This window comes from Trichomycterus rosablanca, chromosome 3 (assembly GCF_030014385.1).
Source record: "Trichomycterus rosablanca isolate fTriRos1 chromosome 3, fTriRos1.hap1, whole genome shotgun sequence".
Classification (NCBI taxonomy): domain Eukaryota; kingdom Metazoa; phylum Chordata; class Actinopteri; order Siluriformes; family Trichomycteridae; genus Trichomycterus; species Trichomycterus rosablanca.
In genome coordinates, this window is record NC_085990.1 from 9,457,631 (window position 1) to 9,474,394 (window position 16,764).

The 16,764-nt window shown below is 41.7% G+C and overlaps 1 protein-coding gene across 3 annotated transcripts in view; it reads right to left on the reverse strand.

The window, feature by feature from the left end:
* Positions 1–16,764, reverse strand: part of cdkal1 (CDK5 regulatory subunit associated protein 1-like 1) — a 350,733-nt gene that overhangs the window by 66,833 nt on the left and 267,136 nt on the right. For all 3 annotated transcript variants that reach the window (XM_062991809.1, XM_062991808.1, XM_062991810.1), the window contains exon 11: positions 2,953–3,133. In XM_062991809.1, the coding sequence (XP_062847879.1) occupies positions 2,953–3,133 (181 nt within the window). The remainder of the gene's footprint in view (positions 1–2,952; positions 3,134–16,764) is intronic.

Below are 16,764 nucleotides of genomic sequence, written 5' to 3' on the forward strand. Positions count from 1 at the left end.
AATAAAAAGCTCAATTCCAAAAAAGTTGGGACAGTATGTGGAAACAGAAAGCAGTCTTGTGGAGCTTATAGAGCTCTATGGAAGCTACTCAGATTCTTGTAATACTGGTAATCTCACGGCTAGACTATTGCAACTCCCTCCTGGCAGGTGTTCCTATGTCCACTATTAAACCCTTGCAGCTCATTCAAAATGCAGCTGCTCGTCTGGTTTTTAACCAACCTAAACACTTCCACATCACCCCACTGCTGCGTTCTCTTCACTGGCTTCCTGTAGCTGCATGCATTCAGTTTAAAACACTGATGCTCGCCTACAAAGCCAAAAATGGACCAGCTCCAAGCTACCTTCGAGGTCTAATTAAACCCCGCTCTGTACCACGCAACCTCCGAGCCACTAGTCTCAGTCGACTTGATCCTCCACCCAGGACTCAAGGAAGACAAGCATCAAGGCTTTTCTCTGTACTGGCACCCAAGTGGTGGAACGAGCTTCCCCTGTCTGTCCGAACATCTGAATCTCTTGCTGACTTTAAAAAACGATTAAAAACCTTCATCACCTCTTTACTAAGCACTGACTTGTACTTACTTACTAACGCTCTTATTCATTTCTTGAAAAAAGAAAAAAGAAAAAAGAAAAAAAAAAAAAAAAACTTTGGTTCTAACAGAATTTGAGCAGATTTGTGTTCTTGGACTGTTGTTTACTTAAACTAGAGTAAGGTAATGTTTACTATGGAAGCACTTCTGTAAGTCGCTCGAGATAAGAGCGTCTGCTAAATGCCGAAAATGTAAATGTAAATGTTTTGAATGATATTCAATTAAAAACAGAAAAAAGCTTCTCGTTATTTTCTGTCCCTCCAGTGTATTTTGTTATACTGAAACCGAGTCCCTAAACTACATATTTATGGACTTGTTTTTGACTCACGCTCTTGAGTCTTAAGCACTGGGGACTTTCTTTGTCCACTCAAGGCCATTAAATTAATCTGCAGCCAAAAACGATGTGACATTTCATAATGGGAATTTGACCTCAGACAGGCTTGACTGAGGTTCGGATCTGGTCACCTAGACCTGGTTACGGTCTCTGTTTTGTCTTGGTCTCTTCATCTCAGTCTGTGTCTTGTCCCCTTTGTTGAACCCTGTGGTGGTTTGTGGTTGGCAGAACGTTCAGTGTTTTTTTAGCTGATCACAACCCTCTCTGAGAATTAAAAAGCATGTAAATTTGGAGCAGTGCTGAATTTAAAGCTGAGGTTATTCTTTGAATAATTAGAAATATCTAAAATAAAGAAATAGTTTTGTCTTTATATAATAAAGGGAACAGAGGTTCGCTACCTCATAACCTTTGCTACTGGAGGATAATGAGGATAATTATACAGACCAAACGCTGAGGATCTTTTCACAGCCTCCACCACTGAGTACTCATTACCCCACACAGCACCTGATTTCTATTCATGATAAAAGAACTGAGGATCTGATATTCCTCTTTATAAAAGCCATTACACCTCATGCTTTTATTCCAATTACTTAATAGTGAATGAAGCCAATACATTTAATAAAGAACTATAATATATTATAGCTAGCATTACTAATGTAGCACCACAATCTAAAAACCCATTTAAAAGCAGACAGTATTGGGATTATAACACTGGGTGCAGGGCAGGAATTCACCCTAAATGAGGGAATAATCCATGACTGGGTGGTAGGAACCAAAACGCCAGGAGGAAACATCTGAAACATAGACAGCCACCAAAGGCAAGGATCGAACCCAGATCCTTAGAAACCTTGCTGCTTTGTTCAAATCTTGCAGATCAAATATTGGACCAATTTAAAGAAAATCCTCTCTGGGTACTTAAGTTGGTTTAACTTCCAAAACTTGCTAATAGATGTATTGGCTACTTTAAACTGTAATTTAAATGGCAGTTATTCATTAGACAAGGTTCATCAGTTCACAAGGTCATATCAAACACAGTCATGGACAATTTAGTGTCTCCAATTCACCTCACTTGCATGTCTTTGGACTGTGGTAGGAAACCGGAGCACCCAGAGGAAACCCACACAGACACGGGGAGAACATGCAAACTCCACACAGAAAAGACCCGGACCACCCCACCTGGGGATCAAACCCAGGACCTTCTTGCTGTGAGGCGTCAGTGCTACCCACTTAGCCACCGTGCCGCCCCTGTCCCTTGCGGACCACACTTTTTAAATGGCACTATACCTTGATTTTTGGCAGTACAATTAAATTCAGCTTGTTTGGAAGCTGGGGTCAGCCATTGTACGGCACCTCTGGAGAAAACAGGGTTAAGGGCCTTGCTTAGGGGCCCGACAGAGGCTGCATGGCAGAGCCAGGATTCAAGCCCACAATATTCCAATTGATAGCCCAAAGCTCCACCCACTAGGGTACCAATGTCAGCATTTTTGGAGGCGTTTTTTTATCAAAATGACTTAGAGAGTAAAAACAATCCAAGCAATTCAGGTATAGGGGCCTTATTTGGGGGCCCTTGACCATCAGAACCAAGACACTAAACATTTTGCTTATTCCTAGTAAGAGTACAGAAATACCTGGAAAAACTGAATGCAATTCAGGACAACTACCTGGACAGAGCACCTATCCACTGACTGGAGAAAACACAGTTAGTACAGAAAGTGACCAGAGACGAGGTCCAAACCCAGGTCCACAGGACCCATGTATCTGTGCAGCACCCACTCTACCAGCTCAACACCATGCTGCCCGAGTACTGGATTATTTATCCAAGTTTGCAGCAGTTTGAAACAATAAAATATTTCTATATGATCAAAAGTATTAGGACACCCCTTCTAATTTTGGAATTCATATGTTTTAGCCACAACTGCAGCAGTTTAGGGAACAGTTTTGTTATCCAAAATGACTTAAGTAAAGGGGCCTTATTTAGGAGTCACAATGCACTGTCAGAACAAGTGTTTGAGAACAGAAACACGTGCTCACCACATGGGCTGGGACTTGCTCTATCTTGGCAGCAGGAGTTCCAGGTCTTGGGTAGAACTGGTTAATAAAGAGGCTTGGAAACTTGTACTTTTTAACCAGATCCATAGTCTGCTGGAAATCCTCGTCTGTCTCTCCCGGAAACCCGCAGATGATATCGGTGGCGATGGTGATGCCCGGAACCCTGCAGAAAAAACACGTTATGAATCCATAAACTCCATGAAGCATGAGCAATCAGAAACGTACCATTAAGAATAGATTAGAAGAGTTAATGTACATGCTGGGGAACAGGAAGTGATAAAATCATATAAACTATATGGTGAATTCTGTAAGACTGTTATAAGAATGATCCAGCACTGCAGGGACTCTGAGATTGTTCTTCAGTCCAGAACTTTATTACCAGCCTCCACACCGATCGACCTGCTGCATAGCCACTGATTAAATTAGGCTTTCTGCAGAGCAATCGCTTTATCGATTTCCTTTCACACATATCCTATTATTATCGACCATCGACCGACAGGAGAGAAAACAACATGAAGGCTTGCCTGAAGTTCTCTGATCAACCAAAATAAACAGTAATTTATTCTAAAGCTCACCCAGTCGATGTGTGTGAGGCCTTCAAGCGTTTCAGCTCATCGCCAGTCTGAGATGATTGTGCTGGAGCTAAATGTCACAGCTTTTAAAGCCTCATTTACACAAAGATGCATCAACAATAAAGAAATACTGACTCTTTTTATTCAGTCAATTATTTTGACTAATTGCTTGATCCTAGTAAAGGTCCAGAAATTTGTTGCTATTTAAGTTTGAAAATGTCCTTCAAAGTACAAGTACACTGATCAGCCATACCATTAAAACCACCTCCTTGTTTCTACACTCACTGTCCATTTTATCAGCTCCACTTACCATATAGAAGCACTTCGTAGTTCTACAATTACTGACTGTAGTCCATCTGTTTCTCTGCATGCTTTGTTAGCCCCCTTTCACCCTGTTCTTCAATGGTCAGGACCCCCCACATGGACCACTACAGAGCAGGTATTATTTAGGTGGTGGATCATTCTCAGCACTGCAGTGACACTGACATGGTGGTGGTGTGTTAGTGTGTGTTGTGCTGGTGTGAGTGGACCAGACACAGCAGCGCTGCTGGAGTTTTTAAATACCGTGTCCACTCACTGTCCACTCTATTAGACACTCCTACCTAGTTGGTCCACCTAGATGTAAAGTCAGAGACGATCGCTCATCTATTGCTACTGTTTGAGTTGGTCATCTTTTAGACCTTCATCAGTGGTCACAGGACGCTGCCCACGGGCCGCTGTTGGCTGGATATATTTTTGGTGGGTGGACTGTTCTCAGTCCATCAGTGACAGTGAGGTGTTTAAAAACTCCATCAGCGCTGCTGTGTCTGATCCACTCATACCAGTACAACACACACTAACACACCACCACCATGTCAGTGTCACTGCAGGGCTGAGAATCATCCACCACCTAAATAATACCTGCTCTGTAGTGTGGGGGTCCTGACCATTGAAGAACAGCATGAAAGGGGGCTAACAAAGCATGCAGAGAAACAGATGGACTACAGTCAGTAATTGTAAAACTACAAAGTGCTTCTATATGGTAAGTGGAGCTGATAAAATGGACAGTGAGTGTAGAAATGTTATGGCTGATCAGTGTATATTGTACGGCACCCCTGAAGCAGACAGGGTTAAGGGCCTTGCTCGAGGGCCCAACATTGGCTGCATGACAGAGTCGGGATTCAAACCCACAATCTTCCGAATGAATCCGAATGATAACCCAAAGCTTTACCCACTTGACTATCAGTGTCAGCAACAACCCAACCAACGTAGGTATAGGGGCCTTATTTATGGGCCCCTGACCATCAGAACCACAATATTAAACATTTTGCTTGATTCTAGTAAGGGTCCAAAAATACCTATAAAAACTGATTGCAATTTAGGACAACCTGGACCGAGCACCAAACCACTGATGGGTGAATACACAGTTAGTACAGAAAGTGACCAAAAACGAGGTCCAAACCCAGGTCTGCGGGACCCATGTATCTGTGCAGCACCCACTCTACCAGCTACGACACCATGCTGCCTGAGTACTGGATTATTTATTAAAGTTTGAAGCACAGAGACAAAAGTATTTGGACGCCACTTCTAGATTTTAAATCCATGTGTTTCAGCCACAATTGCAAACAGGTGTATTAATTCAATTATATAAATAAAATTATATGCTGCAACAGTTTAGGGAAGGCCCTTACTTGTTCCAGCATGACTGCACCCCTGTGCACAAAGCAAGCTCTATAAAAACATGACCTCAGCACCACTAAACAGCCTTAAAATGAACTGGAAAATCAATTTAGATTTTCCTGACCAACATCAGTGCCCAGCCATACAAAAGCTCTTTTGACTGAATGGGCACAAATTCCCACAGATATGCTTCCCACAGTCTTGTGAGAGGCCTTCTCAGAATAATGGCTGTTATCATAGCTTTAAAGTTCACATGGAGGTCACGCTACCTTAATACTATTCGTCTTTGAATTGGGATCACCAACAAGCTCATGGTGAGATGTCCAAATACTTTTGGCTGTGTAGTGTATGTTTATACTTTGAGTACCAATTCTGAAATGTTATGCATCACATGTCCTTTTCCAATAATTTTGGAATACACTGCATCCTTGTTTATTCCCAGTTCCTAAAACCCACTGCTCCCTCTCACCCCACTGTACACCCGGCCTCCACTATCTCCTCACTGGTCCTCATCGCTCCCTCTAACGTTCGTTTTTAATTGCGTTAGGCATGGCTGCACGTTCTTTAGCTGATAACCTCTGACCTACTGATACCACCTCCTCATAGCATTAATATTCAAGTGAGTCCTCAAGCACTTATGAATCTTTGACCTCAGGAATCAAACAGCATGGTTGAGAAGATCCAGAACCTCCTCAATATAATCTGAGCTTGTTTATCGAGTACTGCACTGACACACACACACACACACACACACACACACACACACACATTCTACATTCCAGGCAATTTGCAACTGACACTGCTTGTTTGTGTATGTATGATATAAAGAGCAGTCGTGCACTATGTGGTCAAAAGTATGTGGACACATGATGATGATCTTGTTGGCTTTCTGAATCCAAGTCCATGAGCATTTAGCCCTTTAAGACTTTAACAGCAGACTTGTCACAACAATTCAGGGAGTTTCTGTGGGAATTCAGTCCAAAAAGCATTCGTAAGGTCAGACTGTAATGTTGATTGAAAACCTGTGTCTCAAAATTGTTCTAATTTATACCAAAAGAGTTTAATAAAGGGTAAGAAAATTGGATCCTATAATAAACAGTCTAAATTCTGAATAATTTATTATCAATAAAATAAAAAAATACTATGCCATATTCTATAAATACATTTATCTCATAATCAGATAAATCTTTAAAAGTCTCATATACACTGATCAGCCATAACATTAGAACCACCTCCTTGTTTCTACGCTCACTGTCCATTTTATCAGCTCGACTTACCATATAGAAGCACTTTGTAGTTCTACAATAACTGACTGTAGTCCATCTGTTTATCTACATACCTTTTTAACCTGCTTTCGCCCTGTTCTTCAGTGGTCAAGAACCCCACAGGACCACCACAGAGCAGGTATTATTTAGGTGGTGGATCATTCTCAGCACTGCAGTGACACTGACATGGTGGTGGTGTGTTAGTGTGTGTTGTGCTGGTATGAGTGGATAAGACACAGCAGACAAACCTCACTGTCACTGCTGGACTGAGAATAGTCCACCAACCAAAAATATATCCTGCCAACAGTGACCACTGATGAAGGTCTAGAAGATGACCAACTCAAACAGCAGCAATAGATGAGCGATCGTCTCTGACTTTACATCTACAAGGTGGACCAACTAGGTAGGAGTGTCTAATAGAGTGGACAGTGAGTGGACACGGTATTTAAAATTCCAGCAGAGCTGCTGTGTCTGATCCACTCATACCAGCACAACACACACTAACACACCACCACCATGTCAGTGTCATGTCACTGCAGTGCTGAGAATCATCCACCACCCAAACAATACCTGCTCAGTAGTGGTCCTGTGGGGGTCCTGACCATTGAAGACTACAGTCATTGTAGAACTTCAAAGTGCTTCTATATAGTAAGTGGAGCTGATAAAATGGACAGTGAGTGTAGAAACAAGGAGGTGGTTTTAATGTTATGGCTGATCAGTGTATAATCCGGACTGTGTGTTTATCACCTGCTAATACATCTCAGAAATGTGATTTCAGAACACACCAGCCATTAGCAATCCCCGTTCAGCTAAGAGTGGTCAGGACTGAGTGTAAGTGCTTCTTGAAGGTTGTGCTATTTTGAACACAATGACCCAAGCTGCAGTGTATTATCATCCCAAAATATGTTTGTTAGGGTTGAGGTCAGAGTTCTTTGCAGGCCAATGGAGTTCCTTCACACCAGATTGATCAAACCATGTCTTTATGGACCTTGCTTTGTGCACAGGCATGATGCAACACGGATGAGTCTTCATTAAACTGTAGCCAACCTCATAAGGATGAAGCTAATACACCTAACCTCAATGATTATGATGGGTGTCCACATACTTCTGGCAAAACAGTGTTTGTGAACACAGTCTGGGCATGATTATATTAGCTTCTGCTACAAAGAGTGACAGTTCCAAAGTGTCTCGTGCCATCAGGTGTAGCACCTTCCATGCAAGTTAAACGACAAGCTCATTAAACCAGCCTTGCTGCATAAGTATCTGTCTGTAATCCAGATGAACATAATTATCTGGACAGCTGCAGACTGCAGGATGATGCTGAAATAAACAGGTGTGTTAGAGAAACCAGGCACATCCACATACTTCCCTGTCATGAGAAAAGGGATCTATAGCTCATCACAGGGCAGTGAGAATGAGGACCTGATGGAGAGCGAGAGAGCAAAGCGAGTAACGTAATGCTGTGCTCTCTCGCTCTAATCCATTACCTTCTCTCCACCTCTTCAGGCCTCTCATGAAGAAAGGACTCAAAAGAGGTAGAAAAAAATCAGAAATCAGAAATGATAGAGCTGGCAGCTCATCTCCTCCAGTCTGCACACATACAATGGCCGGCTGCATGAACAGGCAGATGGAAGAGCCTTTGATGTACCATTGGCTCGTGATTACACGGCTCTTTGGAGGCAATGTAATAGGGCCAGTTATTACAGACCAAGTCCTTGGTTATGGCGCAAACTTCCCACATGCCTGAATAAATTTGCAAAAACAGCCCACAAGACCAAGTGTATTTACAACCTGGACAGTTTATTCATTTCAATGCTTTAGTGGGTCTGGAACCAAAAGTTATCACTGGGCTTGAGGCTTTCCCTTATCTAGTATTTACATCTGCTGAAACCCTGTTAGAACAAAGGTTTTTATACACAGAAAAAAATAAGAGCGTTAATAAGTACGTTAGTTCTCGGCTCAAGTGCTTAGTAATAAGGTGGGTTTCTAATCATCCTTTGAAGACAGTGAGATACATTCAGTCACTTGAATAATCCCAGGCGTAAGTTTGAGAAGACAATTCACCGTTTGTCTTTGGGTGGTGGTAGTTGACTGAAGTACTCAAAGGAAAACCATGTAGGACAAAGCAAAACCCAGATCCGAGGACCCATGTTGTTGTATGATACCCAGTCTACCAGCTGTGCCGAATGTACACTGATCAGCCATAACATTAAAACCACCTCCTTGTTTCTACACTCACTGTCCATTTTATCAGCTCCACTTACCATATAGAAGCACTTTGTAGTTCTACAATTACTGACTGTAGTCTATCTGTTTATCTACATACTTTTATAGCCTGATTTACCCTGTTCTTCAACGGTCAGGACTCTCCCACAGGATCACAACAGAGCAGGTATTATTTAGATGGTGGATGATTCTCAGTACTGCAGTGACACTGACATGGTGGTGGTGTGTTAGTGTGTGTTGTGCTGGTATGAGTGGATCAGACACAGCAGCGCTGCTGGAGTTTTTAAATACCGTGTCCACTCAATGCCCACTCTATTAGACACTCCTACCTAGTTGGCCCACCTTGTGAAGTCAGAGACAATCCCTCATCTATTGCTGCTGTTTGAGTTGGTCATCTTCTAGACATTCATCAGTGGTAACAGGACGCTGCCCACGGGGCGCTGTTGGCTGGATAGATTTTTGGTTGGTGGACTATTCTCAGTCCAGCAGTGACAGTGAAATGTTTAAAAATTCCAGTGAAATGTTGAAAACCTAAATAATACCTACTCTGTAGTGGTCCTGGGAGAGTCCTGACCATTGAAGAACAGCATGAAAGGGGGCTAACAAAGCATGCAGAGAAATAGATGGACTGCAGTCAGTAATTGTAGAACTACAAAGTGCTTCTATATGGTAAGTGGAGCTGATAAAATGGACAGTGAGTGTAGAAACAAGGAGGTGGTTTTAATGTTGTGGCTGATCAGTGTATATACAAAACTTGGGTAAAATACCAAACCTGTGACACATATGTATGGCCAAGCTGATTAAAATGTGGTCAAACATATATGGACATCCATTCTAATTACTGAGTTCAGGTGTTTCAGCCGGGCGGCACAGTGGCTCGGTGAGTAGCACTGCCGCCTCACAGCAAGAAGGTCCTGGGTTAAATTCCAAGGTGGGGTGGTCCGGGTCCTTTCTGTGCGGAGTTTGCATGTTCTCCCCGTGTCTGCGTGGGTTTCCTCTGGGAGCTCCGGTTTCCTCCCACAGTCCACAAACATGCAGTCAGGTAAACTGGAGACACTAAATTGCCCTATAGGTGAATGGGTGTGTGTATGAGTGTATGAGTGTGTGTGTCTGCCCTGCGATGGGGGTGTTACTGTGTGCCTTGCACCCATTGAAAAGCTGGGATAGGCTCCAGCACCAACCCGCGACCCTGATTGGATAAGCGGTTAAGAAAGTGAGTAAATGAGTGAATGAGTGAGTAAGTGAGTGAGGTGTTTCAGCCACACCAGTAGTTAACAGGAGTAAACAAAAGGATTTTCAAGCTTCAGAGTTTGTGGCAACAGTTTGGGAAAGACCCTTTCCTCCTGTTCCAGCATGACTGTGCCCCTTCCTGTGTAAACGCGAGTTTCATAAAGACATGGTCTGTTAAGGATAAGTGTTAAGCCCTAAACCCAACTCCAGTAAACAACAACCTTAAATGGGCACCACACTGTAAAATCTTGTGAAGAGTTTTCTTAAAAGAGTGGATGCTGTTATAGTAGCAAAGGTTTTGGGTTGTTCACATACTTTTGGCTGCATAATGTACCTCAGGATTCTCAGGTTTTGAGTTTGAAAAGCAGGCGGGTGAGTATCCACCACTGGAGCACTATGCTAAGAGTAAAGATACATGATGATTCCTTCTTCATGCTGGTATTGATACTAAGTGGATGGACATAAGAGTTCTGGAGAGCGACGAGTAAGCTGCTCCATTTCATCCACTAATGAACCCCAGCTGGGGGGTCCCCGGTGGACTGTGTTAGCAGGAGAATTGGGTTTAATGGAGGGGCCCACTCGCCTGACAGCATCCAAAACTGAGTGGGCTGTGCTTTGCATGGGATCAATCTTATTCACCATGGATGAAATGAATTATTGGAGAATATGGTGAATAATTCAGATTAGCTGTGAGTATTGGGAAGAATGTCATCGTAAGCAAAAGCTACTGGAGATAAAATGTCAGACAACTGCATTTAATAAAAACTGTAATTCTTAGATAAACAGCATCTCCAAAATGTAGGGGTTACAATTAATAAACCATAATTGAAAGTATAATTAGTATGGATAAAACTCAAATAAATTCTGAAGAGCTTAGAGAAGGTGGAGGTGCATGAAGTTACAAAACAAGGTGTAATAACAGAAGACATCCCTCAAAAATTACACCAAGAGCACAGAACAAAACCACAGTCACTAAATCTTCAAAAAGGTTCCATAAATATCGCAGATATTGCAGAAATTCAACTAATTTTAAAGGGTTCACAAACTTTTTCTTGCAATTGTAGTTTTCCTAGATCCTTTGACCTTTCATGCCATTCACTTAAGAAAAGAAAAGACTCTCAAGCTGCAGCCACACTAGAAACACTTATAATAAGTTGGGACTGAAAAACTGACCTAAAAAAGGTCCTCCATTGGGGTCCAATCAGCAGTTTAGCCTTAACTTGGCATATTAGTATTGGCATATTAAAGTGATTTCCAAGTTTTGTCCTAAACCGCATTGTTTGTGCTAGATGGTGTGTACCTATACTAACAGTAGTGCACTAGTTAGAAATACAACTGTGTATAATATTATTGAATTTGGGACACCTCCTGTTTTAAATGCCAACATCATTGGAGAAGCTGGTTCCCAAGCCAGAAGTCATCCCAAGGCCTAGCAGGTCTTGCCATGATCACTCAACAGTCCGTCCTAAATGCACTCACATGATTGGTTTTCAATCCACCCAAATGATGCCACATTAGCCTACCATAGCTCTCTCTCCAACGGCTTCTAGTAGTTGCCCACATTCAATGTAAAGCAATGATGCCAACAAAGCCAGTCATGTCAGACAAGCATCACGACTCTCTCTGTACTAGAACCCTGGTGGTGGAATGAACACCCCATGTCTGTTAGAACGTTGACTTCTCTGGGCTCAGAGGCATCTAGGATGGACCATCACACAGTGTGAAAACGTGTATTGTGGTCAGATGAATCAGTACTGCAGAATGAATCAGTATTGCAGAATGAACACCCCCTGTCTGTTAGAACGATTACGTTTCTTGCTGCCATTAATCAACAACTAACTTTAACTTTTGTACTTTTACCTCTACTGTCTTCTAAGTGGAATTTGTGCTCTCAGACTGGTGTGCACTAGAACTAAAGTAAGACAATGTTCACTGAGGAAAACACGAAGCTCTTCATGCAGTCGCTCTGTATGCTTGCTAAATGCTATAAATGTAAATGTGGCAGCAAACAAAATTTCCCATTCAAACTAATTTTGTGTTCTCATGCGCTGGCATCTCCAGAATTTACACTTTCCACCTACCTGCACTTAAATTTGCTGGAGAACGTTTCTCAGCAGAGCTGAAATCCTTTTAATTAAAAACAGATGGAACTCGCCAGACTTCAAATTACTTTGGCAAGTGTGGGTTAGCGGGGCTTAGGAGAAGATCTCGTCTGAATCGAATTATTCTGGAGTCCTGTTTGTGAAACGCTCTGGGGGAAAGAACTAAAGGCGTGATGATATCCTCTCGGCTGATGATGGAGGTGAGTGTTTATATGACAGATGCCTGGAGGCAGTCGGGAAGAAGAAGAAGGTGGAATCAACAGGACGGCTTCATGTAAAAAAAAGAGGAACAGAGGAAATAGGGAATGACGGGAAAGGATGAGGAAATCTGTTAAGAATATTCTGCTATTAATCTGATGCCGAATGCACCACATGCCATCTGTGGAGTTTCTCTACATACGCATGCTTGTAAACACCTATCAAACTACACTATATGGCCATAAGTGTGTGGACACCTGACTATTATCTTGTTGGACATCCCATTTTGAACCTACTGGCATTATTATGGAGTTCTTCCCCACTTTGAAGCTTTTTGCTCAGTTTTAGTGTGTGTTAGTGAAAGTTTGTGCCTATTTAGTCGAAAGAGCATTTGTCAGGTTGAAGGCAGTCAATGTTCCAATTCATCTCGCAGACATCAAAACTCATGTCTTTATGGATCTCATGTATGAAGCATGTAATTTATTTTATACAATTAATTTTCTATACTTGTTCGCAATGGGCGTGGCTAAAACACCTGAACTAATTAAAGAGTCAGGGTGCTCATATACAGAGTGGAAACCATAAAGAGGATAAGGAAACACAACCGCTGGACACGACCAACAGCACTCGACTCCACCCCTCCGCTTTACTGCGCACAAATCACAAACTACACAAAAAGAAAAAAAATCATGCCAAACAATATAAGGCAAGAGTAAATCCAAGAGCTGTTGATTCAAAACTGTCCACAAATGTTAATGCCAAATAGCCTTTTAAAAATGTGCATATGTGTAACTAAGGCTGGCTCAATACCACTTTTTTATGTCCGAGATACTGATACCGCAAGTTGAGTATCTGCCGAAACCGATACCAATCCGAACTTTTACACACAGAACATTTAGCAGCATTTTTGGTTTCACTTACGTTCGAGCTGTTGTTCATGTGACACATCTCGCTTTACGGCGTGTCGTCCAAAGTGTCTACAATTGGAAGATGTGGATGTCAATCAAACGCGATGGACGAATTAGAATTGACGCAGAGTTGAGATTTTCCATTAAAGTTCTGTCACATTGTTAGATTATTAAACACTGCTGGATTTTGAAGAGGACGTCTGTGGCTAAACGGGAAGCGGTGTAGTTTGTTTTATTTCATAACATTAATGGATTAATCGTTGAGGATGTGAGAGATCTCCAAGCAAGGACAAGATAGGTTTTCTTTATCTCAGGTGAGCGATTTATCATTTATAAAGTGATTTTTATTGTGTTTAAACAGTGTTTTTAGATGTGGCAGTAGTAGATGATTTTTATTGTGTTTAAACAGTGTTTTTAGATGTGGCAGTAGTAGATGATTTTTATTGTGTTTAAACAGTGTTTTTAGATGTGGCAGTAGTAGATGATTTTTATTGTGTTTAAACAGTGTTTTTAGATGTGGCAGTAGTAAATTATTTTTTTGTGTTTAAACAGTGTTTTTTAGATGTGGCAGTAGTAGATGATTTTTATTGTGTTTAAACAGTGTTTTTAGATGTGGCAGTAGTAGATGATTTTTTAAAATGCTAAAATTTGAAGTAGATCAGTGTGTTTTAATTTCTGAATGGTTGTTGCAGATGAGTTGTAGATCAGTGGTACATGTTAATGATGTCATCAAGATGCACCTTGTTACGGCAGTTGCCAAGTGAGCTGGCAATAAACGACGCTCTGATGGAACATATCTTCGTGTGTTATTTGATTTACACAAAAAATGGCCTTATTTACATGAAGTGTTATTTACATTAAGTGTTATTTACATGAAGTGTTATTTACATGAAGTGTTATTTACATTAAGCAACAGTGTCAGATTACACGTTTTTTTCCTTCCGATATCCGATCCAGTGATTTGGGCCAATATCGGAACGATACCGATACAAAGTATCGGATCGGTGCCAGCCCTATGTGTAACCTTAATAAAGCATAATTCCACCTCAAAATGCCTTTTTAACTACAGCACCTTCTCAAACTTTGAGAAATACAGAGACTCTCTAGTTCCAGGCACTCTAAAATGTACTGATTTGAGAAGGTAATAAGGTGTCGACACCCCTCAAACTGAAGTACTGTAACTCAGTGAGTACACTTCTCCTCGTGAAGGACTTCAGTCTCATACAAAAACCCATCAGAGTTAGTAATTATTCTCTTTGAGGCAAGAACAAACCCCTCACTGAAGCATCAGCCCATCACTCCCACTAACAAGATATTAACTGCTTAAATGACAGTGATCTTTTGTGCATTTGTACTGACATGGTCAAAGTTGAAGACTTTGCAAAACTAGAAGAGATGAATGAGTGGTGCACCAGTAAAGAGTTCATCCAGTCTGAATCCTAACTATAACACAACCAGAAATTTGTGTCCGGGAGTCAAACACAATGGCCCAGACAGGGCGAGACAGGTGGCTTTTTTGGTGGAGTGAATAAGACTTACTGTCCATTTTATCAGCTCCACTTATCATATAGAAAAACTTTGTAGTTCTACAATTACTGACTGTAGTCCATCTGTTTCTCTACATACTTTTTTTAGTCTGTTTTACCCTGTTCTTCAATGGTCAGGACCCCCAATAGGACCACAACAGAGCAGGTATTATTTAGGTGGTGGATCACTCTCAGCACTGCAGTGACACTGACATGGTGGTGGTGTGTTAGTGTGTATTGTGCTGGTATGAGTGGATCAGACACAGCAGCGCTGCTGGAGTTTTTAAATACCGTGTCCACTCACTGTCCACTCTATTAAATATATCACGCCTACCTAGTTGGTCCACCTTGTAGATGTAAAGTCAGAGACGATCGCTCATCTATTGCTGCTGTTTGAGTTGGTCATCTTCTAGCCCTTCATCAGTGGTCACAGGACACTGCCCACAGGGTGCTGTTGGCTGGATATATTTGGTTGGTGGACTATTCTCAGTCCAGCAGTGACAGTGAGGTGTTTAAAAACTCCATCAGCATTGCTGTGTCTCATCCACTCATACCAGTACAACACACACTAACACACCACCACCATGTCAGTGTCACTGCAGTGCTGAGAATGACCCACCACCCAAATAATACCTGCTCTGTGGTGGTTCTGTGGGGGCTAACAAAGCATGCAGAGAAACAGATGGACTACAGTCAGTAATTGTAGAACTACAAAGTGCTTCTATATGGTAAGTGGAGCTGATAAAATGGACAGTGAGTGTAGAAACAAGGAGGTGGTTTTAATGTTATGGTTGATCGGTGTATATCTGAACTTAACCCTTCAATGTAGGTAGTCACCTCGAAGTTTATTCCATGAATACCAAAACATATATCAGTCTGAAAAAGCTTGTTCAAGGCTCTATGAATGTACCAAACCACCTTGCGAGCCATTATCAGCAATCAATAAAAAGTGAGATCAAAACAATAAGATCAAGGAAGTCATGAAACATGTAAAAACCAGCAGACGTTCCATTCCAAAATGTTGAAACACTGGAGGCTGTTATAGCTTTGAAGCAGGGTGTGCAACTCCATATTAAAGCCCATGATAATGAAGCAGATGTCAAACAACAGGGACGTTGAGGTTTCTACATACTTTGACGAGTACACTGTCAGATAATCAAATTATAAGTGCAAAGTATGGGTCTTGACATTCCACCAACAAAGAGCAATTAATGAGGTATCAACAGCCATGAGGAGATTAACACCATGACCATGGAGGACAGAATATCAAGGCCGATCTGATGATTTGGACATTTATTGAGCAGTGAATTGATCCGATCACAGACAAAGTATGGCAAACCTGACAAACCGGGATGATGGAAGACATGTTAACACAAGAGAGAAACTGATCTGGGTGAGCTAATGATTTTGGAAGGTTTGTACAGGTATGGCCAGTTTACTGCATCCCAGTCGACTGTATAGCGGTCTTGATTGAACCTCCTTAGGTCCTGGGAATGTCCTATCAAAGTGTTCAGTCTTATTGGTCAAGATGAATCAGAGGAGCAATCAATGCATCAATGCTCCAGACTTTGAAGACAAGACCTTGGTTTTATCAAAGAGGTGGTGTAGAGGTTCTACTTTGCCAGTTGATGTCTTGTGATGTCAGTGATGTCTGCAACTGATCTTCTAAGCATCTATAAAATGTGGTTCGATCAAGGTGTGGTTCACATTGTTCAACACAGGATTTTTACACCAATCAGCCATAACATTAAAACCACCTCCTTGTTTCTACACTAACTGTCCACTTTATCAGCTCCACTTACCATATAGAAGCACTTTGTAGTTCTACAATTACTGACTGTAGTCCATCTGTTTCTCTGCATGCTTTGTTAGCACCCTTTCATGCTGTTCTTCAATGGCCAGGTTAGTGTGTGTTGTGCTGGTATGAGTGGATAAGACACAGCAGCACTAATGGAGTTTTTAAACACCTCACTTTCACTGCTGGACTGAGAATAGTCCACCAACCAAAAATATCGCTCCGTGGGCAGCGTCCTGTGACCACTGACATCACATTTACAAGGTGGACCAACTAGGTAGGAGTGGACAGTAAGTGGACATGGTATTTAAAA